Genomic DNA, 25,877 nt, shown 5'->3' with positions numbered 1-25,877 from the left:
ATAAAAAAAAATCAACACCATAAAGACAAATGGCTAAAATCAGTAATAAGGTTAAACTTGGTACACAGAAACTGTTCATAAACTGCTTGAATTTGTGATCCAACAAGACAGAGTAAAATGTCTGTGTGAACAAGTCCTCATTTTTTTGGTCAATACCTCTTTCAGTTGGACGTCTGGGTCTGGTACAGACACCATGCAGGAGAAGGAATACTATAACCAGCTGAATTAAAAAGTAGAGCATGAACCACTGGGAATTTGTTTTTTTTTTAAATAAGGATTAAAAGGAAAAAAAAAAAACCTCCCTCCCAAGATGATTTATGCAACTACTTTTTTCTCCTCCATTTGTTTTTTTCTTTTTTGGTTTATAATAAAATGAAATCAATCCAGTACCAAGTGCAGGGGGGCATGCAGTGAGCTACATGCCTGTGTCTGTGCAGATGGTAATGATGTTGGCATGAAGGAGGAGGAGGAAGAGGTGAGGGAATACCGGGTGAAGTGTCTGAACAACCTGGCCACCGCTCAGCTCAGACTGGAGCAGTTCAACGAGGCACTGCACACCAGCCGGGACGTCCTGACCCTCCAGCCCAACAACGTCAAGGCCCTTTTCAGGACCGGAAAGGTGAGAGTCACGTTATCACCGAGAGATGTAATAAAACATCTCACCCCATCTCTAATAATGACCACACATGGCATTCTTTGAAATCTGTTTCATCTTGTGTTAGATATTATTTTGAGGGAAAATTATATTGGGACATAATTACTTTAATTTATGGGTATTCTAGAAGTGCTCACACTTCAGGTCTTCTAATCTCTTTCAGCTGCTGTCAGATAAGGGTGAATACAAAGAGGCCATGGAGGTGCTAAAACAGGCCTTGAAACTGGAGCCAACCACCAAGGTGAGATCATGTGGATGAGATGATCCTTCCTCTTTTTATGTTCCTTCCTAACCTGCCAGTAATGTATTTTGGAGGATTTCATGGGATAGTCCAACACAAATTAGTGATTGTGTTGTGGGGAAAAAAAAAAAAAAAAAAATCAGATTTTTTTGTTTAACAAATCAAATTGAGTCCATAATTCGTAGATCCTCCTTTTGATGCATTTCCAGCTGTAAATTATTTGGATGACTTTATCAGCCGCGCACGACTGGAACCTGAAATCTTTGATCAGTCTCATTTGAAAAATAGTTCAGTCAGATTTCTTGAAAAGCTTTAGATTATCCTCCGGACTTTGACTGGATCATTTTAACAGATGAATGTGCTTTGATCTATCTGTTGCAGCTCTCACTGATCTTTAGGGTTGTTGTCCTGCTGGAAATTAATCATCTGCTTCAGTATCTTGTCTTTTGCAAAATCTAACAGGTTTTTCTCCATGTTTGCCCCGTATGTGGTATCATCCACCTCCTCCTTAACTTTGAGCAGCTAATGCCCCACCCACCTCAGCACAACTTTGTGTTGGTATATTCCAGAGGTCTGCCACTTGCAGCTACAGCTCTTTAAAAGGTGGAACCTTGCAGCCTGTTGAAATCAAATCCAGCATGGACTCAATTAAAGCTGTAGAAATACCAAGGATGATCAGTGGAAGCAGCTCAATTTTAAGCTTCATTCATGTGAATGACAAAAATGTGATTTCTTGATTTTCTATGCTTAATAAATTTGCAAAAATCTCAATAAATTCCACATTGTTATGATGGGATGTTGTGTGTGGAATTTTGAGGAGAGCGTCATTTATTACAATCTCAAATAAGGTTGTAACATAAAATGTGGAAAAAGTGAAGTGCTGTGAAAACATTACTTATGCACTGTATAATTTCAAAGTTTTCATAAAGACATGTTCTTGTGTACACTTAGGCAATCCATGCAGAATTGTCCAAACTTGTCAAACGACAATCAGGAGGCAAAGATACGCAACAGTGGAGACTCAAACCAGCAAAGGTGCTCGGAGATGATATCACACCATTCCTTATCCCTTCTAAGAAAAAGTCTCCAGTAAGCCATTAAATAGAGTAGAAACCAGATATTTACAGACATTTACATCTGCTGTGTAAGAAGATGCCCTGTGACAGACTGTTGATGCCTCTCAGACAGGCAAGAATAGGAAGATAGTGGAAATGGAGACAAACTTATGTTCTAGGTTAGTTAGGGTTACTAATATTTCTTTACATTTGCTAAATGCCATAAGACATTTTTTTTTGTATTACTTATCTCAAATGTATAAGTTTATGTGCTCTGAGAACACCATGGCTCCAATAATCTTTTTTAAAAAAGTAAGCATAAACACCATGGGAATCTCCAGTGATCATGTTCATGTGTGGATCAACCCCAGAAGAAATTGTAAAGCTAAATTAGTTAAAGTCAGTGCTTTGCAGTGGCTGTCAGAAAGCCCTGCTCTCTGCTGAGATTTGAAAAGGCGAGTGTGGGCAATAAACCTGATTCAGTTACATAAGTTCTGTCTGGAGCAATGGGCCAAAAGTCCATGAGACTATTGTGTAAGGATTTTCAAAGGATACCCAAAACATTGGTGCAAAAACCATTATGTAAAATACTAAAGAAATGTATGCAAAAACTTCAAAATTAAAAAAACGTTGTAAATTCTATTCTCACTCATTCTGGCATTTGGCAAATGGAAATTACAGTAATCATAACAGATAAAAAAAAATGGATTTAATGTCAAGAAACAAAAAAAAACCCAGATTGGCATCTTTTTATATAGTGTATGTAAATATCTGGCTTTAATTGTACTCAACTCATTCATTTCATTTGATATTATGATAAATTAATCAGATTCATACCATTCCCCTCTTATGTTTTCAGGGACTTTCCTGGAAGTTCATCCTGGGAGCTCTGGTGGTGGCATTTGGCAGCTTGGTGACGTCAATGATTATGACCGCAAGAAACTAAAACTCCTCAGCAGGAAGGAAAAAATATGTGATTCACTGGAATTGATTGATTTCCAGTTGTCTACCAGCAGGTCCCCACCGTATGAGCAGCACAGCCGGGAAGAAAACTGAACTTGAGCTTTGAATGTTTTTACCGAAGAGTGGATTTTAGAAGAGAGTCAGTTGATAAGTTTATAAAAGTTATTTGCAGTCAGTTTTATTTGGGGAAGGGATTGCCTTTATTTTTGCTTACAAAGATGCTTTAAAAAGTGTAAAAAAAACCCACTAAGTAAAATAGCTCAAAATTACATTTGGACTCCACAAAGTCCAAATGTTATAATATATTTTACCATAAAATATTGAAGGAGATGTTGGTAAATGTAATCCTCTAAACAAATACATCTCTGTTAGCATTACAGTCCTGATTACAAAGGGAGATTTTAATAAAAACATTTGACAAACTCTTACAATGATTAAATATATTTAGGCTAAATCCTAATTCACGTTATCCATTTCCAAATAAATATAAAAGCTTAAATATTTTTGACAAAATACATGATGTCAATTTGTAATTATACATGTGCAGTTTACTACAAAAACCTTCATTTTGACCAAAAAGTAACGCTTCACGAAACTATGTTTACAGTTAAGAGGTGAAATAGAATAAAGTAAAAACAAATGTAAACAAGCTTAATGTTGTTCCTTTTTGAGATACAAGCAGCATGATATTCTTCATTGTTCTGTCCTCATGTTTACAGTCCACAGCAACCTTTAACAACCTTCTTTGGGAGAGTTTCATTCAATATGATCTGAGATTCTGACTCCCACCTCAATTTGCCATTTTTCTTTATTTCTCTGTAGAAACATAAGAAAGACAAGCACAGGTGCATCTCAATATGCTTTAAATACTTTTAGAATAGGCATTTTTGCCACGTCAACAAAAAGTTATACATTTTATGAAGGCTCACTCATGAACACTAAACCTGCCTGACCCTCATAGAGAACGTATGGCGTATTCTCTAGAGCAGTGTTTCTCATTTCCGGTCCTCAGGTTTGTCCTGCATGTTTTAGGCGTTTCCCTTCTGCAACACATCTGATTTGAATAAGTGAGTGACTAACAGGCTTCTGCAGCACTTGATGGTATTGGTGGGCATTTATTGTATCCTTTACCACGCAATCGTATGAATCATGTATTCTGCAACAGAGACGCATCTAAAATATGCAGAGCATATTGAGAAACACTGCTCTGGCGGAAGGTGAAGGCATTTATTTAAACAACCTTGCCTTTCTTTAGGCCTCAGCGCAGACAGGCTGATTAGCTCTGCGTCACTGACACAGTAACTCATGCAAAAGGTGACCTGACTTATTCTTGAGGGCATATACTGTGCAGAATGTGGGCTTTGCTTTTCAACATTTCTGTTAAATATCTTTGTTCATAAGTCATATGATGTTCTTATTAGTTATAAGAACATTATACTTTTTTTTTAACCAGCTCTCAGGAAAAATCCTTTAAAAATGTTAAGTTTGAAACACTTTACCTCGTGTGTACTGAATCCAAATAAAAATATAATTAACATTTTGATGACATAATTAGTAGAAATGTGCCATGTATGGCTTGAAAATTAAAACACAAATCCCAACTTTCCTACCGTGCTAGATGAAGCACAGCTTCGACAATGTTGGTTCCTTCCTTGGCACTCGTTTCACAGAACATGGCGCCGTACGCCTGCGAAGCAAAGACAAAGCAAAGCGTTAACATTCCTGACTGCAGACTGTTTACTCTGACACCTCGAGGGCTGAACATCTTTATAAAACAATCATCCATGTGGTGAAAGTAACACCTTGGCCAGCTTTTCTCCATGTGAGCTGCAAACGCAGCTTCCTTCAGGAAGTTGCTCCCGGAGGTCCACCTTGTTTCCGACAATACAAAAGGGAATTTTTTCATCTGTGGATTCCTAAAAAAAAAAAAACAGAAGGAGACATATGATATGCATCACAGCCATCTGTGAAATGTATTTAATGTCTCATCAGAGCTGTGGATACCTGAATTTGATCTATCCACTCTCTGACGTTCAGAAAGCTCTTTTCTGAGGTAACATCATAAAGCAGCAGGACTCCATGAGCTTTACGGAAAAAGGACTTGGCAATGCTACGGAACCTAAAATAAAAGGAAGCACAGCTCTTTTGAAGCAAAGTGCATCTTTCTCTGAGTCAATGTTTACACATTTACAGTGATGCAATCCATTTTTCCATGTCGCTACCGTCTTGATAAAACTTTTTTCTAGGAAGCGGTGTACCTTTCCTGACCGGCCGTGTCCCATATCTGCAGACTCATCATCTCTCCGTCCACCTGCATCTTCTTCATCTGGAAATCAATACCTGGGTGCAGGAATGTATCATGTTAAAATATCTGAAGCCAGGAATCCACAACTGTGAGATTAATTTTTTAACAAATTTCTTAAAAACAGATCAGAGGGTAAAAAGTAAAGCAGGTAGAAGCTCTCGGGATAAAATAATTCAGCACAGACTCCATTTTCAGGGTCTTTCCAGTGTATTTGTAAGTAAAAAAACACTTGTGTATGTGAAGGCAACATATTTAGTGTTACCTACCCAACGTTGTCTGAATGTCTGCTCTAAATTCATTGAGTGTCAACCGCAACAGAAAACTGGACTTTCCAGCTCCTGCATCTCCTGCTAAAACAACACGGTACACTGGTGAAGGTCCTTCTGTCACTGTGATGTTGTCCCCTAACTGCTACAAAGAAAGTCACAAAGAAAATTACGAATATGAGATCACAATAATATAAATTAAGAGGTGCAGTTGTTATATTTTGTGCAATTTTGAAGTTGGCATCTTGTCCTGCAATGACGAGTAATCATACAAAGTATTGTACAAACAACAGAATAAGGATACAACAATATGAATGTTTAACCTTCTTCTATCGTCCACATGAAATAAAAATGGAGTTTATTTAGTCAGTTACACTTCATTCTCTAATGGCATAATTGATCCAATAAATAAGTAAATGTATTCATTCATTAGTTCTATAGTTGGATCAAAGATTCTATGAATTCCTAATTAGTAATCCACAACTAAGTAAGGCCCTTTTCTTTTAGCCACTGGCCAATATCTGTCTTATTACAACATGTAGCAAAATAAACAGAGGGATAGAAAAAAAGATGCCAAAAGATATGAGATAACTCCTGCACTAATAAAATCAGAATTTATTTAATTAATTTGAATTCCAACAAATTTGTCTATGTCCATGTTGTTGCTTGTTTGTAAGATATTATGAATACAAGCTTTTTTACCTTGGTGGGAAAGGCAGACAAGCGTTTTCGCAGGGATGAAGCAATGGAGCTGGTTTGGCTGGGAGCTACAGAGACCGCAGCCTCGGCCCTAACCTCTGATATCTGCAACAACCAAAATAAATATCATTTTAAAGGGTTGAATAAAAACTGTTGCTGTTTTTAATTGATACTGCTCTGTTTTTCCCCTCACCTCTATGTCTGACGGGATGAACGAGTAGCTGTGGTGCACAGTTTCCACAGAACTCATGCTGTCGTCAGTATCATAGTCACTGGCTGAGCTCTCAACCGTGTCCATTGGCAAGCCGCTGTCCAGATACCGGTCAGCCCAGGTGGACACGCGGAAGATGCTGGGGTTCTGCTTGGATCTGCACACACATACACACACAAGTCTGAATATTGTTGTGACAATTGATCTTCCCAGTGATCGATCCGAGTCGTCATGCAGGTGAGCACAGGGACTCCATATACCTGCCATGATTGAGTGTGCTCTGTCGAATAGGTTTCATTCTCCTGGCAGGGATTTCGTCTTGAGGAGACAGCTGTTTAGTGGATTAGAAACATTTTATTTTACTTGTGCACTTGGCAGGACATTGAGGTTATTTCTGACAATGCCAGCAGGTATGAGGAAACATAGCTGAGCAAACAAGGAACTCACCCTCCTTTTAGCTGCAACCGTTTGACTGGCTAAAGCTGAGCGCAGTCCATCATTACTGTCATAAAGCTTCTTGTTCATTTCCCTGATGATGTGTTCAACAAAATACAAGAGTGTATAATTAATATTCATACAGTTCCTTGAGGAAAACATAAAGCTGTTCCTCATTCTGTAATTTCTCTTTAGCTTAAATTTTTTTCAAAGTCGTTATTTTGTCATTTTTTTCCTCTTATAGAAGGAAAAAGGGGCTGCTTGTTAGCAGCACGTTACAAAACAAGTCCAGCTTGTTCCTTTCTCAAATAATTGTGTTTAAAGCAACAAACAAAACAATCAAGTTTATTTCAGCAACAAAACAGTTAAAGTTCTGTTCATAAAATACTTCTGTGTCAGAAGACACAGAATTGAGAAAACCAGTATACATTATATTTTGTCAAGTGCCATCATTACACATCAATACAAACATAACTGAGATTTCTATCTACTAATTATAACACAGCTAAAGAGATTTACGATAAATATTTTCTCTAATACTAGTATTTTATGACTACTTCATTACAGGAGCTCGCCAAAGATTACAGAGGCATTCAAAGTTTTCATAGCAGATACAATTCAATTTCAAAACCTATAAAATCATTACGTTATTTTTTTCAGAAGAATTACAAGAAGCACTAATGTAGCACACACACCAGCAACAGAGCCTGTCAAATAGACTACTTGCTGTACAAATAACTAAGCTTTTCTTCTGGTAAGGGTACACCTTACAGCCACATAGATCAATAAGAAGAGCAGAAACCAATGTTATACAACGCAAAGATGCTCTTTGTGTATAAACAGACGTTAGATTGGAGTGACTCAGTCTCAGACCTACATTTTCAATATCATACAAATAACAGCCAGCACTATATTGCCAAAAGTATTTGGCAATATCTCCCTCGACTCAAATACAGCTTAAGTGACTTGTGTGGTTTATCACAAAAATCTCCATAGACTTCAAGTGATACAGATTACAGCTGCCTGGGTCAAGTGGCTCCTCACCTTACTATTCCTCTCCACCATGATATTTGCATTACTGATTGCTTCTCTATTTTGAAAGTCATTTTAATTTTGTTACGGTTGCTTAAAAAGTTAGATTTTCTATTGTTGACCTTTAGTTTTGAGGCCATGTTGATATCTAAATCTTATCTGTTCTATACAATAATAATACAATAACAATCATCTAAATTTTGGCATTCTTCATTAGGCCATCCAAAACAAGAAATATGATCAAGGTGGACTTACTGGAGGATCTGAATGTGATTAGAGTACGACTGATATTCTGTCACCATCTTTTTTAATACTTCTGTTTCTCTGTGAACACCAACAGAAGAAAAATCATACACTTCCATTTCATAAAACAATGGAACAACATTTATTAGTTGAACCAGAAAAAAAAAAAAACCTTTACCTTTCATGCTGGGCTTTTTGCTCTCCAAACATGTTCTTCAGCTTGTCCAGTTCAGAGTGGAGTACAGCCATGTTTGTCTGGTTTTGCACCAGAGAACTTCGCAACTGCTCCTTTTCCTGCACATAGATGCACTATAAGCAATTTAACCCAAAGTGCATGCGATATATTTGACTTGGAATCCAGAGTTCTTTACCTGTAAGAGATCACTGATCTGTTTGTTCAGTTTGATCACCTCATCTTTTGCGTGGTTTAGTTCAGAGCTCTCCTGGTTCTCCAAATTAAAGCCATATAAACATTTTGTTAGACAGCTGAAACATGTTTCTGTTCTGTACTTTGCTGCCAGTTTTATTTAACATTTCATATATTGTCAAATACTGTAACAGGAGAATGAGGAAAAATTGTATTTTATACACTTTATACACCATTACTTGTAAGTCTAACATATTGAAGTAACAATGAAGTCTGGGATCACTGTTTACAGATTTCCTCAAACACATGTTTGGCTTAGGTTTAAAATAAATCTCTTGAAATTAAGGAGCCCACACATTCTACTCATCAGTGTGAGCAGCATTAATCAGTAATCCTGCTTACAAGGAAGAACTGGGTTCATCATTTGTGTTTACTGTCAACTGTGGCCATCTACAGGACAAAAGTAGCAAGCGCTTCCACAAACAGACAGCAGTTGTGTTAAAACATATGCACTTTGTGTTTTATTTTTGCCTTCTGTAGTTTCAGAAAAGGCTTATGTTATTTCCAATAAAGTTTTTTAAAAAAATATATGAGTAATATCATCAACTGTTGTGCATTTCTTTCAGATTGGTTGCGATGAACAGGCACTTCTCCAAGTTTTTATGCAGTACCTAGCAAAGTAAGTCCTTTAGTCCATCCTGATCTGGGACAACTTGTCCCAGATCAGGACAACTGTCCCTTACACAGTTTGTGTAAGTATGTAGTATCTATACATATATATGATTAAATACTCATAAATATACATCTAAAGATACATATAAAATATAAGGCAAATTTATTTGAGTACACCAACTTGGCCATTACAGATTATTCTACTTCCACTTAAAATCCCAATACAATAACATAGTATTTAAAGTCTCTTTCAAAAATACCTGCAGCATATCTTTTACAGTTTTTAGAAAACAATGTGTACGTGTTTCAGATGTGTGTGACAGGCTGAAAACAAACATTGAATGCATTAGACAGTCTTCGATGGAATTTGTTGTCCTAGTTGTTAAAGTGTAAATTGTTTTCTGTGACAGGCCTACCATTAACAGTTGATCAGCTGTTGCATGCAGATCTGCAATCTCATCGTTGTATTTCCTCTGCATGGTTGCTATGATTCCTTCCATTTTCTTTCGCTCCTGCAAACATGAAACCAAAGCAGTCAGAAGTGCAGGCCGGCTAAGAGCTTGAAGTGGGGCTTTCATCTGACATTACAGACCCTCTTTGTGAGAAAGACACATAACCTGTTGAGTTCACCACAGCTATGTAGGTGGTTCTGGTAAAAACAACCATTTTGTTTCAGCTGGAATTAAACTGCACTCTAAATGCAACATTAACTCATTATGTATATGTTTATGACTTTGATTTTCTTCATATAAAGGAGTATGAAAGGAAAGAAAAATTGTACATACAGCACTCACCTCGTCTCTGGCCCGCTCCTCTGCTTGGGCTAAATGTTGCTGAATGTCGTCCTCCAGCTCTGCCAGCCGACTGGTATTTAACTCTTCAGCTCTGTTTTAACAAAAGTGGATAAGACGTGTTGGAACTGCAGGCTCACAACTGCTGAACCAAAGCTCAAGTCCACACGTCCGCTCAGTCAAAACTTCACATTTGACTACTCTACTCAACCAGAGACAAGGGAGGGACAGAGTTTTGTAAATATGTGCTGATCTATTTCCCCACACACGTGCGTTAGCTCAGCGCACAAATGAGTTGCGCTTTGTCAATTAGACTTTGCTAATTGATTCCCAGACAGCTTTAAAACACAATAGAAAGACGTGCTTGGCTTCTTATAAGGCTAAATAACCGGGCAGGGCAGTGTATTTAAAGCTTCCTGCTTCCTTCAGGGAATGAATGTCACCTTTCTCATACTGTGCACAAATTCAACCTGAGAGAGAGCTCAGACACGGGGCAGAAAAATCACTATACCCATCTCCTGTATATATAGCTGCATTTTTGGCAGCAGATACAAAATGAACTGTAAAGCTAGTGTCCGACAAGTGTGATTGCTGAGAGGGCAATCACAAGACAAGAAGGATTCAGGCCAAGCCAGATCTCCTCTTTGCAGATAGAGGCACAACCTGCCATGCAGAATTACATCCGCAACTCCTGCCTCACTTGCAGGAAATTTTGCAGTGTTAGATATGCAGTGTGAAAGTTTATTGACTCTTTCAAGCAACAGAGTAGAAAGTGCTGTTGAAAAAGTTAAACACAATTTCTGATAACCGCATACGTGCGAGTGCAAGCAGTATTCATCTTCTATGCACCTCAAATCTCAAACAGTTTCCAGAAAACTGGAAATGTTAAGTTATTTAGAATCAAGATTAAAACTCACCTGTTTAGAGTTGCTTTTGAACCATAATACTTATACTTTATTATGCACCAAATAACATATTTGATGTGTGCTGATTGTTTTAACAGTGGCACTAGACAAAATGTAACATTTGTTTTCACAACTGTTGACTATCTCTGTTTATGATGCATTTTAGGTATTCACCAGGTAAAGAACTTTGAACTGACATGCTACTGAAATGAGTTACACAAATAAATTTGATTAAGTGTGGATTTAACGCCGCACAATTTGCTGTGCTGGACAGCTAGGACTGTGCAGTTATTTAAATGTTTATTTCAATTTTGATTTGCTGAGCACAAATTAACTATTTTAACTAAAAAAACAAAAACAAAAAAACTTTTACCCTTTCCTATCCTACTGCACAAAGAGAAACACTGTTAAACGGGGAATGTGTGCAATGCGTATGAGATCCAACAAATCTAATTTTCCCCAACCAGCTTTGCAAACAAAAGATTAGATCAGTTATAGTGATGTGACCTGCTCAGCCAAGGCATAGCTCCTGTTAAAAGGATCCACGACTAGTTGAACTAGTTGAACAAAATATGGCCTAAATATGTTGCAATTTTCCTATTACTTAAAAGATTGCTGTTTTTGATACGTCAAAATTCATTGCTTCAAAAATGTACATCCTCTGTTATATTTTTTCACCCATGGAGGTCGCCATTTTTTCACCGCTGGGTTGATGGCGTCATTAGGTCCATTCTGTACTGGAGTCTACAGAGTAAACGCGGGAAGGCTAACTTTACCCCAGTAGTTGCTTGTCATATTGCGTTTGACTGGTGTCACTATCGGCTGTGATAAAAAATAAAAATAAAAATTGAGACTGAATCTGGATAATTTCCCACATGAAAGAAAGAAGAGCACAGTGCGAGAGCTGGAGTGGAACACAAATAAGGACCTAATCTGGACCGTGGATATTTCTCCGCAACACTTTGCACTATTTATACCGGCAGAACCATCGAAGGCTCTAACAGCCAACGTTAAGGTAGCATTAAGGTGATCGCTACCTTAACGAGCTAAAAATAAATGCCGTGCTGCCGCTGAGACAGGCAGAGCTGGACGCTCTTTGAGATGCTAACAGGAGCTATACTGCCTGCGGTAGTGACATCACCGATCCGACCGGATCCATGGAGGTTCGGTGTCGGTGGAAATTACGTCCGGTGTGGCTGTTATCGCGGCACCGAACTCTAAGCAGCACAGCTGATGCCGAACCAGACACAGCGCCACAGACGCTGATTGAAACGTCAAAAGACAAGCAACGCTAATGGAGCTGCTATTACTACTGGAAATGCTAATGGAGCTATTACTACTGGTAATGCTAATGGAGCTGCTATTACTACTGGAAATGCTAATGGAGCTATTACTACTAGTAATGCTAATGGAGCTGCTATTACTACTGGTAATGCTAATGGAGCTATTACTACTAGTAATGCTAATGGAGCTGCTATTACTACTGGTAATGCTAATGGAGCTGCTATTACTACTGGTAATGCTAATGGAGCTGCTATTACTACTGGTAATGCTAATGGAGCTATTACTACTAGTAATGCTAATGGAGCTATTACTACTGGTAATGCTAATGGAGCTATTACTACTAGTAATGCTAATGGAGCTGCTATTACTACTGGAAATGCTAATGGAGCTATTACTACTAGTAATGCTAATGGAGCTGCTATTACTACTGGTAATGCTAATGGAGCTATTACTACTGGTAATGCTAATGGAGCTGCTATTACTACTGGAAATGCTAATGGAGCTATTACTACTAGTAATTATTAAAAAAGAGGATCATTTAATGCTAGCCTTGGACAAAACGTTTGGCTCCTGCTTCCTCTTTTAATTTTGCCCGGGATCTTCGACGAGTGACGTTCTCAGTGGGCGACGTGCAGCGACCGCGTGCTGGTAAAACGAAACAACAACAAAACGTGTTGACGTCACAGATCACAGAGTTTAATTTCATACAAAGCAATCGACAACAAAGCTGCAGAGGAACAGAGATATGCATTTTCTCATAAAAAATAAAGACACACAAGGGGGAAGACACACGAGACACAGAGAGACAAAGGCGCCCACGTGGAGAAAAAGATGGAAAAAACTCTGACTCTCTGGTATTGACCTGGAAAAATATAAACTAAAGAGGTGTTTCCCTATTTAATATATGCAAAGTAGGCGTTCTGCTCTTCGACCAATTAGAACTCCCTCAGGTCCCCCAGATAAAGTTGGGACTCCCTGATTTATAGCAAAGGTGTCTGTTTTTTATCTAAGCAAAGGGCGGTCTACCCCGTGCTCATCTCCATCTGATACGGGCAGATCCCTGACGCCAAACATCCTAAGATGAGATTTCACAGACACCTTCGAAGTCCCACTCCCATTGGAATGTAAATTTTATTGCTTTGTGTGTGTGGGGGAGGCAAAAGGCCCTGCTTTGTCTGCTATTGTCAGTTCCCACATGTTCCACAGAAAACTGTTCCAAAGTATTGGCTATACCTTTACACATGTCATATATTAGCTGTATTAACCACCAAAAATAATCATTTTTCTCAACATAATGCTAATGGAACTGCTATTACTACTGGTAATGCTAATGGAGCTATTACTACTGGTAATGCTAATGGAGATGCTACTACTACTGGAAATGCTAATGGAGCTAGAACACCGGTACTGTAAAACCACTACCAACACCGAACGAAGTGTTGGTAGTGGAGCTACGCCGGGTCACACAGTCCGACCAGAGGTAAGTGTCATTCATTGTTTCATTTATGAAGCTGAAGGCAACAGCGAAACATCAGCTCCTACGGCCAACTCTGTCCTCTTCTTCTGTTTGCTCCTCCTCATCTTCATCACCTCTTCTGATTTCTATGTTCCGATCGTTTTCAATGCGGTCCGGTTCAAATTAAAAGGCTTAATAACGTTACTAATCACTGTTTAGGCAGTTGGACCGTTACACGTCATTTACCCAGAATGCATTGCAGTGTGAAAAACATGGCGACATTCCTGTGAAAATATTTTATTTAAATTTATAAAAACTAAATAACCTACAGTATTATTACTGTATTGTTTTTACATCTAAGATAAATATTTCCAAAATAAGGTCTATTTTCATAATTAGCTGTGGTTCCCTTTAAAACAGACATGTGAAGCAAAGCATTAAATTTACCTCATGGATATTTTACAAGCAATCTTTGGAGGATCAGGAAAGGACTTCATTAGTCGAGCAGAAGCTCTTTATGACCTACATGTTCATTTATTTTCATTTTCCAAGACAACGGCTCGCTTCACTGACCCTACAAACGGAAAGCTTTCATTATTTTTCCTACCTCTTCAAACTGGTCTCCAACTGTTCACTCACTAGTTTGTTTTCCAGGCTTAGACTGACAAGGGAGTGGATGGTGTCCTCATACGGCTGCAGAAGAGTTGTGTTTGCAGAGGAGTGAATGGCCTGGTAAAGGTTAGCCAGCTGCTCCCTGAGACTATAAGGAGTAGAACAAAAACTTACAAACAGCAATGAGAAAGAAACAGCAACCTAACACCCAAAAGAAATGAGAGGCTGAGAAACAAGTGATATGTAGATGAATAACCTCTTTTCAATACATGTGTAATTGTAAATATAAGCTAAAATGTGTCCTAACCCAAATTTTCATTTCTGACTGTTACTAAGCGTGTCTCATTAAAAGCCAGCATTTTCAAAATACACATCTGCTTGCCATCCATGGCATATTTAGTTGCTTGTTCAAACGTTAAGTTTATCTTTCCTAAATCAATGCAGTCTCATTGCAACAATCATGCTTTAATCAAATGCTTAATTGAAGTTAAATGGATTAAAAAGATAAGCTGATTTTATTTCCAGGAAAATTACACACAAGGTTTTTTCTCATCCTTTCTACAGAAGCTATTTGGTGAAAAACTTTTGACAGTTATAAAATAAAAATTGCAAAACTTAGAGGACTTTAAAATGGTAAATGGTCTGTACTTGTATAGTGCCTCACCGAGTCCACAGGACCCCAAAAGTGTTTAACTTTTCCATCAGTATTAAGGAATTATTGACTTAATCAAGCTGATATATCTTGCTGAAATGTTACTTGTAAGTTAGTTTTCTCTTATTTCAAGTGCACCAAGATATTTTCACTAAAAACTGTACCAAAAGTACTTGGTAAGATTGTGTTTTGCAGTGCACAGTAAATAACACAATGCCATGATGGTAACATCATTCTGAGGGGATGTTTTTGGTTAGTAGGGACAGTGAAAACAGATGGGGATAAACACAAGAAAATCTTAGAAGACACTAAAAATTATTTAGAATAGAAAAGAAACCAACAGTCTTTATCGTCTGGAAAAGCAGCAACAGATATAAAGGTTCAGACAATTCTGTTTTTTTTTTTTTAAGTATTAAGTATATATATATATATATATATATATATATATATATATATATATAAACAAGCTTAAACCCAACAGATTCCAACCCAGTTCACCTTCAAGCCTAAACATTTAGACAAAATTAAATTGTAATGGTTTAGAACAGAGCATAATAAAGTATTAAACTGTAAATTTGATTTCAACAGACGCTAAACAATGAATCTGAGTTTGTCAAGAAATTTTTGTCCTATAAGTTCACGCCACACTTTTTGGATTTGGATTTGTAAAATGTTAAAGCCATGTCTTACTCTTCCAATGCACTACTCTGTTAGTAAAGTTTGTGGTTGTAGCATGATTAAAAGTGAAAACATTAAAAGAATGAGATTGTGCAAAACATTTTGGCTAAGAAGTGCTGTAATCACAGGTATGTAAATAATCCTGGTCAAAGTGAGACTCCGGTCTGGTTATTGACTTTACCGTCCGGTTATTGACTTTACCTTTCAGAGAGGACAAACTCCTCATCTATCCTGGCCACAAACTCTTCCCACGGAGTCGGAGCTGCTCCTGCGCCAAATGACGCCAAGTTGAGAGTCTCTGAAACCTCTTGAAACCTGGAGGAAAACCGGCTGTAGTCGATGTAGCCGTCCTCACAAGCTCCGAACTTATCGAACAGAGTTTGGACCTCAGTGTTCGGGACGCTGAGCTCCCTGCAGACCACTGTGAAGTCCTCATACTCGATCCTTCCGGACTTGTTTACATCGCAAGCGGAAAACAGCCTTCTAAGACTGGGTCGGTTCATAGTAAAAAAAAAAATCGCATTCAAATTAGAGCGTATGAAAATTTAAATGGGGTCATCCACCTCCCTTTGGATGTACGTACTTCAGCGGCGTCTGAGACAAATAAACGCTCTGTCCTCCTACGAAGACACGGGTTGGTCCAGGTGTCGGTGTGGGCGGGCCGCCTCCCAGTTCCTGCAGCAGCTGAGGTTTGTTAGGCTTATGCATGGTGAGAGAAGCGAAGGTAACCTGCTGCAGATCCAGGAGAGATAAGCAAGTGCTTACGTCTGTTTGCTTTTGGTGTGTAGCGCATGGGGAGGCTTTTATCACAGACACTTCTTTACTTCTCTATTGGAATGCGTCATCCCAACACAGAAACCAAGAAGAAAGCAATTATTGAGATCTAATTTGTGAGAAAAAAATATATATATATTTTTATATAAATTGTTATATAATTAAAGCACTTATTATTACTGTTAAGATGTATTTGTTTAATTTAAATCGCAGTAATTTAATTTTACTAATGATAAAACTGTGGAGATTATTTTATTTTGGTTATAAACCTTTATATAATTGTCACTCTTATGAAATATGAATTCAATTTGCAAAACCCAGTTTCCATTGTAAAATATGGTTTCACTGAATTTAATACTCTGTGCACCAAAATAAGAAACTTTAAACAACTTCAAGATTCTAAAAAATGTGTAACATTAGTCATGATAAATAAATTAGCTTCAAATCTTGAACAAATGTATGAAGTGGCAATTGTACTTACTCCATTTTGCCTTATAACTCACAGTAATTCTGAAGCAATGGAAAAAAAAAATCTTTTTTCATCTTTATTTGAAAAATTAAAATAAAGTGCTTTTTATATACAATACAAAAACAAAACAAAACAGTAGTGATATGATACAAAAATACAATTCACAATACCTGTACATTGGCAGCTGAATTTACAAAATAACTTTACAAAACCTGTTTACTGGCTGTACAATGCATGTTGACAGGAGTCTGAGCAACGTGTGCTATCTAATAGAAGGCCTGACTACAGTGGTTCATTAGGAGAGAGAGCAGACGACAATACTTTTACAGTGGCATTATTAGTTTAAGCTTGTATTTAATGTACCTGCACATCATCTTTGAGTAAAATATCGCCACAATGCATTTGACTATAGCACATTTATTGTTGTTCATGGCAGTCACTTCACCAAAAGCTGCCATTTGTTTACGTTATTAACAGTCAAAGCATGAGTCTTTTACACTGCATGAGTGATTGCAGCTAGGCAGTCTCAGAAAAAACCCCAAACACTTTTATAGGAAATGTAATACTTGACATTTTTTATTTTTTGAAGATGTGGTTAGGAGTTGTGATTTAGGAAAAAAATTCAGTCCCTGGCTGAGACTGAAGCCACCCAATCAGTGAACTAAACTAATAAAACACCTAACGAGCTATGTTCAATGACAGAGACAATTGTGCCACTATTATATGATGGTACGAATCTTTTTACTGTTTTCAACTGTTTCCACATATGGCCATTTCTCTGACACCTTGCAGTGTCTTATATAACTCTAAAGCTCTAATACCTGGTTAGTTTATCGTCTCAAGAGGCACATCACCTGATTTTTGTTCAGAAGGCATTTTAATCCCATTTGCCGAGGCAAATTTATACTCGGAGCCACAACCTGCAACATAATAAGGCTTTTTAACATCATGTGCAAATCCCACAGCAATATGCCTGTTCTTTATGATGCTCTAAGTTCTTTACTTTGTCACAATGCTAGAGCCAAACTAAAACACAACTTATGAATGATGAAATATCCATGAATTTAGCAGTTATTGTCGTTCATCATTCATTATTTCTGCATAAATATGATTACTCAGTGCACTGGTTCATGTATTTGTCTCTGGATGGGAATGGATCTTATTGCTCTTATGGTCGCTCAAAACTATTTAAGCAGGCAGAGGTTGTTTTTTTTATACTTTTCATCTTTAAGACTCATTGGCTAACAATTTAACGCTGAGGCTATACAGATGTGGGACGTTTAAGTCAGAATATTTCTATTTTCACCCCTACTTCCCTGTGACAACAGTGATATATATTTGAAACGCTGAAGAAGGGGTTATAAAAAATGTTTCTGTGCAACCAAAACATTTTGCCACATCGTGATGATAAATATTTATACAGTTTCATCATGCTGCAATAAATCAGCCGCCACAGATTTACATAACAGTCCTGGACCCTCGTAATCTGTCCCGTTTTGCCAGCCTGTCAAGGTTTTCACTGCCTTCTGCTCTGGAGCGTTCCACAAATGGCTAGAATACGCTGCATATTTGAAGATTGTATAAAGAGTAGCTTTGCTCTTTTTTTAGTGGCACTGATTCTAAAGTAATTCACAGCAACAAAACCTTGTGCTTACCCAATCTCGAGGTGAGGTTATCCTATGTTGATCAACCTCACTTCACATTATTCGCTTTGCATAGACCGCCGATCTTGTGACAAATACCGTGATGGAAAACAGAATGAGATTTCTCTCTGTGTCGCATGTAGAAACAGAAAACGTAGAAAAGTCAAAATTCATCATAAGAATATTTACATGCTTAAGAGCTTATCTGTCTTCATCTATGTACTGTATATACGTATTCTTCTTCTCTTCTAGCAGTCGAGTTTGTGGGATTTATGTGAAATTTTAATGCTTTTAATGTTTTCTAAAGTGCCTTGCAAAAGTATTCATAATCTTTGAACTTTTTCATATCTTGTCACATTACAACCATAAACTTCAATGTATTTTGTTGGATCTTTCTGTGAAAGACCAACAAAAGGTACCACTTGATGATTCCTTCCACAGAATCATCAAGTGGAAGGAAAAAAGTAATCTTTATTGTCAAATAAAAATGTAAAAAGTGTTGTGTACTTTTCTATTAAACCTCTTTCAATTTGATACTCCTAAAATAAAGTTGAGTGCAACCAACTATTTTCCAGAAATACCTGATTAGTAATTTGAGTGCCCCTGTGTGCAATTTTATCTCAGTGTAAAAACACATATTTAATAAATGCCTCGGGGGAAATTAGAGATCAAATAGCATCATGAAGACCAATGAACACAGAAAACAGGTCAGGGATGAAATTTTAAAGAAGCTTAGGAAAGATTATGAAAGAAAAATCACAACCTTTGGATATCTTACAAGCCAAAGGTCATCTGAAAATGGAAATACTATGTCACAACAGTAAATTCACCAAGACATAATTGTCCATTTAAACTGAGAGACTGGGCAAGAAGATAATAAAAAAAGCAGATGAGAGCGTATGATAAGTTTGGATCAGCTGCAGAAAAGCATAACTCCAGCAGGAGACTCTGTTAAGAGGACAGATTTTATTTGCCCACTCTACAAATCCGACCTTTATGGAAAAGTAACTAGAAGCAAGTCATTGTTGAAACCAAACTAAAATAACTTCTGTTTGCAGTTTACCACAGCCCAAAGCTATTTGGACTCTGTGCAAAACGCTAAATGGTGGGAAAGTAACACTCATCATCTTGAAAATATCAGCGCTACTACAGTGAAAAATACATGTGTCAGAATCATGACACAGTCATAGATGCTTTTCTTCAAAAGGAATAGGGAATCTGGTCAGACTTCATTAGACAGATCGAGGTAAAGAGGAATTGTGACAGAAAACCTATAACGTGGAACATCAGACTGAAGTTCACATCCTAGCAGAACAATAAACCCATAACCCCAGAGGTAGAATGGAATGACTTTGATCAAAGCCTATTCATGTATTATAATGTCCTTGTGAAAATCTACACCTTAATCCAATTGGGGTTAAATATTTGAAAAATTCTACTCAAAGACTTAGGTGTATGGATGTATAAACCTGATAGAGAAATACCCCATGTTTTTTTTTTTTTTATTTGTAAAAAAAACATAATAAAAAAATAAATAAAACCGTCTACTTCACAAAGACACACTACATTGTGGTAAAGTATCAAGCAAAAATAACATACATATTTTGTGGTTGTAACAACACAAAATATAGAAAAATTCAGAAGACTTGAAAACTTTTAAAAGGCACTTTGTCATATTAGATGCGCTTTTTATATTTTTGTTTTTCCACAACTGAGGAACCATGTCTTTCAATTGTCAGACTTGTTTGTATATGAGTTGAAATTTGCAACACACATTAACTAGTGTGTAGCTTCCGGGAAGCGCAAACACCGACAGATGGCAGAATGACAATAAAACATTAGAGACCGTGTCAAACTCAGTGACATAAACCTTGAGAAACACCCTGCATTTCCAAGCATTACCAGTGTATTTTATGGACGGAGAAAGTTGAAATGCCCTGAAACACAATCCCTTACAAGTGGTTTTGATGCCACCTCTGTGCTTGTTATATTTCTGTGAGCCATGTGTGAGAGCATCAGAAGGCAAACTGGAAGTTGCTCCGAATGCACCGTGTGAAGGAGAAAAATAAAATGAAATGCACATTGAACCACAGGGACAGAACAAAAGTAGACAAAGTGCAAAATATCTGTAATGAATGTTTCACTGTCGGAGTGCTGTACTCTTCCTCCTATAAATTTTAGTCTTTACCAACAAGCGCACTCTTTCCAGCTCTTTGCAGACAGTCTTACACTATAGAGTCTTTAATCTCAGAGCCTAGTCTGACTCGAGGCCGCGGGCATGAGGGAGAAATCTCTACATGGCTCTCTTTTAAGTTCAGAGGCCTCTTTTCTGACTCTGAGAAGCTCTTGGTGTTGTCAGGCGAGGAACACTCATGAGGTGGAGTGCTGCAAAGGTAGTTGTCATTAAGGGTCTGGTACCCTTTGTGATCTGACGCCGATGTTGTGACAGTGCTGCCGTTTAGTGGTAAATTCTCAGCAGGTTTGCCCACAATTCGGGGTTTCTTCTGCTGCATATTGGGGCACTCCCCTTCCTTCAGCATGGATTTCATGTGGTCACGGTTCCTATAGATCACGAACAGAGAGAAGACCACCACGGAAAATCCCAGGAGAGCACACACAACAATCAGCTCATTCCAGTAGGTTTTGGTGTTTATCTGCGGAGAGAGGGTTTCCCCTGGCAGAAAAATGACTTCCTCTTGGGAAAGCTGTGGCGCACGGGAACGGCCCGTCAAGGTGGTGCTCTCCTGCCTGGCTTCGCCCCTCACGCAGTAGTTTGCCAGCAACTCCATGAAGCCTTCCTCCACTGACCAGCACTCGTAGGTTTCCTGCCTGCCTGCCTGAGCGACCACCACCAGTCCCCCCTCTGGGCTGGGGTAGTGGAAGTGACCTGTGCCTTCGCTGAATTGCCACTTTCTCTCAGCCAAATTGGAGCGCAGCTTGCATGGCAGTACTTTGAAAGTGTTGGCTGGGATTATGATTGCCTGGCATGAAGATGATCCTGTGTGAAGGCAAAGCAGAAAAAGATGTAGCAAGCTGTGCTATCTGAATAATAATTGACTTCACACAATAAGTTGACAGCTTTTAGAGGAGCAGTTCACCTACGTGTTGGAGGATGATTAGGAACCCGTGGGCTTGGCTTCTTGCAAATGACTGATGTATTTGCTTCATCTACATCCTGCTGCTGAGCACTGAAACACATGCATCAAATCATTGGGCTTGTGTTTGCATCATCTAATATTTGCATTTCACACTGGGTTTTAGCCAGAATATTGTGCAGAGTGGGTCATACTTGCTTGCAGGAGCACTTCTGATGTCTACGCACTGCCCCTTGTTCCAGACACAATATGGATCCCTGGAAAGGATGCACTCCCCACAGCTCTGATAATTAGTGCAGTTAGCTAGTGGAACCTCCACAAGTTCAGAGAGAGATGAAACATAAAGCCGACCCTGGAGAAGACAGGAGGCATTAGACAAATGTCTGTGTGACTTTTTTTATTGACTTCCATGTCCACTCCTGGTGTAATCATTCTTTAAAGGGTCTTTTTTTCAGCCATTTTAAATAGTATTTATTTACCCTGATTTAAAAATGGAAGTTTATGTATGCTGACATTCAGGAAGTGTAACACATCCACGTCTAGTAAGTTTGCAGATCCCACTAAGAAAATGTATCATTTGCTTTAGAGGAAAGCTCTTTACCACTGGGGAAATTTTTGAAAAACTTTTTAAGACTGTTTAAGTTGTATAATGAGAAAGTTTTAGAGATAGATTCAACATATTTATTTCCAAGCAGCTCTCCTTACCTTCTCAGTGTCCAGCTCAATTTGGTGTACCGGTTTAGAGTCACGGAAGATTACCATCTCTTCAATAATGTGCATCTTGTTTTTGATGTTAATGGCCTTATGGAGTCTTCCATCATCTAGAAAACACATAGCTTAGCTTAAAATGAGACAAGACTCATGTTAAAGGGAACATCTTACAATTTAGAGCCAGAAAACAGACCCCTGCATGAATCATAAATAAATAACAATCATTCTTTCCATTGTTTCTCAAGTCATAGAGACCATTAAAAATCATTTTCTTTTATAACAAGCACTTTTGAAGTCATGGTACTCTAAATTGGAAACACCGCCACACTATAGAGGTGTTGATTTTGCATTTTTAATATAAAGAGTAAAAATGTTAAACTGAAAACAACCTGAAAAACCTGAAAAGAACATTTTCAAATTGTAACACATGCCATTAGAGACTAGACATATTTTTGTCTATAAAAGGCATGCTTGAAAGCACCGCCTTCAATACTGGTGGAAAGTGCCTTACCTGTGCCAATGAAAAGAACATTGTACACCTTTTTAGCTGTCTGGACTCCATGGACTACAATCTGCGTGTAACGTACGTTACGCTTCAGCAGGAGAGGTTGGCTGCGAATCACGCTGTCCATCAGGAAGTGGTCTTTGACAAAATTCAGCACCTTGTCTGGCATGTGCAGCGAGGAAGAGATTCCCATCCCTTTGGCAGCATTTGTAATACACTATGGGGGCAACAAAACAAGTGATCTTATTTATATATTCTATCACACTTGATAAAAACACAAACAGTGGTTTGGTAGAATCTTTATCAAATAGCAGTCTGGTCATTAATCATTAAGATCATAACTGATGTGCAGACCAAAGCATGTCTGTCTTGCAACTGACATGACTCTGTTGTGTGTTGATGTTAATATGTGTTCAGGTTCTCCAGCAGATGGCAGCAAATATGTACTCACAGCTCCAGGCCGAGGCTCCGGGACAGGATGATTGTATGTGTACCACTGCTGGGTCTCTCTGTTGACCTCACGGTAGCGCCCATTGAAAGCCTTTTCCACTTGGTCCATCGTGAACGAACAGACTGCAGAGCTTCCTGACGCACCTTTATACCTTAGTGACAAAAAAGTTTCGTAAAAATCCAAAAATATTAGAAATTGCCCTTAAGATTTCACAAAAAGTGTAGGTTTCTAGCAGGAATATTCCAAGAAGTAGTACACACAGTTTTCTCTCATACAGCATCAAAATCAGAGTCCATGTAGAGTCATCTCTAATTTGAACTCATACTATTATTATACTCCCTACTTTTCAAAAGGACCACATTAATTTCTTGCCTAACAATCGTACTCATGTTAATATTACACCTGTCAGATTTAGATGTCTTAATATAGACTTTAATCTGTTTTGAAATATGTTTTACATACTGGAAATATTTTTGCTAAATTTTGTTGGTATGGTGTTTTAAACTTTTATCCTCACCACTGAGATGTGAAGACTCCATAAAACATAGTGTTCTTCCAGTCCCCAGGACTCGGCGTAAAAACAAACATGTCTTGGATTATATTGAAGGGAAAACCATCATCAGGCAGCGAGCACAGGAGCTGGGCCTTTAAGAAAGTGGTCCACTTCTTCTGTAATACCCTCTCGCCTCCAATGTCGCCCTACAAGACAAATACTGGAGGTTAAAAGTCTGTCTGGCTCAAGGTCAGTAAAGGGTGTAATAGCATAAATTAAAGTTCCTGAAGACCGGTATGGAATATTCAACATTGTTAACATGTCATTTCATTTTCTTTTTATTTGCCCTCTTCTTTCTGAAAGCATAGACAGAGTGTATTTGGTCCAAAGTTGGATCTGATTAACCAGAGAAGAAGGAAAAATATTAACCCCTTATGGACTCAATCAGCTTTGCCTCCCACTGAGATTTACCCCAAGGCAGAATGCTTCTAGGTCATGAAAACAAACTACATCATCATAACAGGCATAGATAAAACACACTTGGTCCTCTGAAGAGGGCAAGTGCTTCTAAGTGAAAAAGAGAAAGAAACAATGCCCCCCAACAACCTCTCTTCCCTGACATAGCCCCTCTGATTTGCTGCCCTTGGCATAATCCTTTATAGTGCCATGAGTGACACAGGATCTTGTTGACATGAGTGCTAATTTAGCAATGCATGCTGAGAGACAAGAGTGGAAGTTTGATGTCTGATCTGATGGATTTAAGACTCAGATGTGAGTGTTCCCACATATCCAAAACGATGAAAGGGTGATGATCAGAAGACGGAAAAAAACAACAACAACACCTGAATGATCTAAATGACCTATGAGGTCACCTTGGTCAGGTACCCTCATAGGAGACTACTGGAGCCTGGCTAGGGATGAAATGATCCATCACAAATACTGAAGCAATGACTGTGGTTATTGCAGCAACCCAGGCAGATAATAGGGAACATGCATCCCCATGTTTTATAATTTAAAGCTATTGTGATCTTAAACTGACTACTAAATAATTGAAGCAAATGCATTCCATTCATTAATCCTCTTGTAAAAGCACCCCTTGTTCGAAAGGCAGCTCATGGACAGGCCAGCTGCCAGAGGCAGCTTTCTGGGAAACAGAGCAAATCACGCAAATGAGAACACACTTTGTTTTGTTTGTTCCCGGCAAAACATTGTTTATCCAGGTTTGCCCCGATGATGCAGAGCTAAAGCAGCAAACACCTGAACATGCATAATGACAGAGAAAGCAGCCTCTGCAGAGATTTAAACTGGCTTTGGGGAGATAACAGAAACAAAGCGTAGATTTTAGTATTTTATTTAAACCATTTGTAGCCAATTATACCAGCTTTTGTTTTTCTTCTGGCTTACATTCTACACTTAAGGATTCTTGTTCAAGTTTGTGGAAATTCCCTTGTGGGTAATCCGTACCAGGAAATTTTAAGATGAGTTCCTCATTTTACAATTTCTGAGAAAACTACATGAGTGAGTGATTACTTGATTCTGGTAAATGGAGCCTCTAAACTGAATGTTTGGAAAACTTAAGTAAATAGTTGAATAATGACAGTTTAAACCTTCTGGGCGATGCCTGGTGGAGATTAATGCCCAGGAGTTCAGCTTTGTCTAATGTCAGTTCAGTCTGTAAGCTTGAATTAGTCATGTTAAATCCCCCAAAGAAATACAAACATTTATAGAAGTTCAGTATATTTCTGTGTATCTTAACATACTTACATAAATACTCTTAATTTGACTTATCTATTTTATAATTTGTAAAAAAATCCTTCCTAAGAATTACTTTTATCTTTCTGTGTCCATCACACATCTGAATAATTTATTAATTAATTCATTTATTTATTTACGATAACAACAACATGAGATGGAGGACCGATTGAAAAATTAATAAAACAAATGTACTGACTCAAATTCTACAGAGTATAACAATTGGGGAAAGTGTTTACGTTTGCTGAATAAGAATTTAACAATATGTTTTTTAGGTTGGTTAAACGCTTATTTGTTTTAATAAAAATTTTTACTGCTTGATCAGAGGTTTAAAGAAAGGCCTTGAAAGGCCTTCATAACTGCCAAACAGCTTGGGCAGAGGGAAAGAGAAAAAAACACAAAGTCTGCCTCTCTGGGGTTCTGCCTGCCTAAAGATCCCACTTAAAAAATTAAGAGTTGGTG

General features: G+C 38.0%; 3 protein-coding genes across 14 annotated transcripts in view; 1 reads left to right on the top strand and 2 right to left on the bottom strand.

Moving 5' to 3' along the window:
* LOC102217752 (peptidyl-prolyl cis-trans isomerase FKBP8-like) overlaps positions 1–2,923 on the top strand; it is a 29,574-nt gene extending 26,651 nt beyond the window's left edge. For 5 of the 6 annotated variants that reach the window (XM_023325199.1, XM_023325183.1, XM_023325177.1 and 2 more), the window contains exons 6-9: positions 438–619; positions 819–896; positions 1,848–1,985; positions 2,811–2,923. In XM_023325199.1, coding sequence (XP_023180967.1) covers positions 438–619; positions 819–896; positions 1,848–1,985; positions 2,811–2,897 — 485 coding nt within the window. In that variant the 3' untranslated portion in view covers positions 2,898–2,923. The remainder of the gene's footprint in view (positions 1–437; positions 620–818; positions 897–1,847; positions 1,986–2,810) is intronic. The other variant, XM_023325208.1, reaches the window with a different exon arrangement.
* LOC102218001 (ras and EF-hand domain-containing protein-like) lies at positions 2,916–16,245 on the bottom strand. Of its 6 annotated transcripts, none has more exons than XM_023325133.1 (18): positions 16,106–16,245; positions 15,724–16,011; positions 14,188–14,340; positions 9,930–10,029; positions 9,561–9,656; positions 8,477–8,554; positions 8,284–8,399; positions 8,118–8,186; positions 6,843–6,924; positions 6,656–6,726; positions 6,378–6,552; positions 6,188–6,289; positions 5,486–5,630; positions 5,173–5,254; positions 4,919–5,033; positions 4,717–4,830; positions 4,525–4,601; positions 2,916–3,730 (listed from the first exon to the last, which is right to left on the bottom strand). In XM_023325133.1, exons 1-18 carry the CDS (start codon positions 16,228–16,230, stop codon positions 3,628–3,630), a joined length of 2,091 nt encoding a protein of 696 aa, XP_023180901.1. In that variant the 5' UTR covers positions 16,231–16,245; the 3' UTR covers positions 2,916–3,627. The 6 variants fall into 6 exon arrangements, with proteins under 6 accessions (XP_023180901.1, XP_023180905.1, XP_023180908.1 ...); XM_023325137.1 differs by having other exon boundaries at positions 5,486–5,627; XM_023325140.1 differs by having other exon boundaries at positions 8,477–8,548.
* A 602-nt stretch (positions 16,246–16,847) lies between these two features.
* LOC102218264 (semaphorin-4B-like) overlaps positions 16,848–25,877 on the bottom strand; it is a 56,119-nt gene continuing 47,089 nt past the window's right edge. For both annotated transcript variants that reach the window (XM_023352181.1, XM_014468492.2), the window contains exons 9-15: positions 23,688–23,869; positions 23,171–23,321; positions 22,726–22,936; positions 22,209–22,324; positions 21,698–21,855; positions 21,511–21,596; positions 16,848–21,406 (exon numbers count right to left, since the gene is read on the bottom strand). In XM_023352181.1, coding sequence (XP_023207949.1) covers positions 20,634–21,406; positions 21,511–21,596; positions 21,698–21,855; positions 22,209–22,324; positions 22,726–22,936; positions 23,171–23,321; positions 23,688–23,869 — 1,677 coding nt within the window. In that variant the 3' untranslated portion in view covers positions 16,848–20,633. The remainder of the gene's footprint in view (positions 21,407–21,510; positions 21,597–21,697; positions 21,856–22,208; positions 22,325–22,725; positions 22,937–23,170; positions 23,322–23,687; positions 23,870–25,877) is intronic.

This window comes from Xiphophorus maculatus, chromosome 2 (genome assembly GCF_002775205.1).
Source record: "Xiphophorus maculatus strain JP 163 A chromosome 2, X_maculatus-5.0-male, whole genome shotgun sequence".
NCBI lineage: Eukaryota > Metazoa > Chordata > Actinopteri > Cyprinodontiformes > Poeciliidae > Xiphophorus > Xiphophorus maculatus.
The sequence above is the reverse complement of the archived record's forward strand: the minus strand, read 5'-3'. Positions and strand labels throughout refer to the sequence as shown.

Coding starts and splice junctions, on each gene's coding strand:
- LOC102218001 (XM_023325133.1), bottom strand. CDS start 16,230: ATGCATAAGCCTAACAAACCTCAGCTGCTGCAGGAACTGGGAGGCGGC. Junction 9,657..9,929: donor CCAGAGACGAGGTGAGTGCT/GTATGTACAATT, acceptor TCATGTTTGCAG/GAGCGAAAGAAAATGGAAGG. Junction 4,602..4,716: donor ATGGAGAAAAGCTGGCCAAG/GTGTTACTTTCA, acceptor TTTGCTTCGCAG/GCGTACGGCGCCATGTTCTG.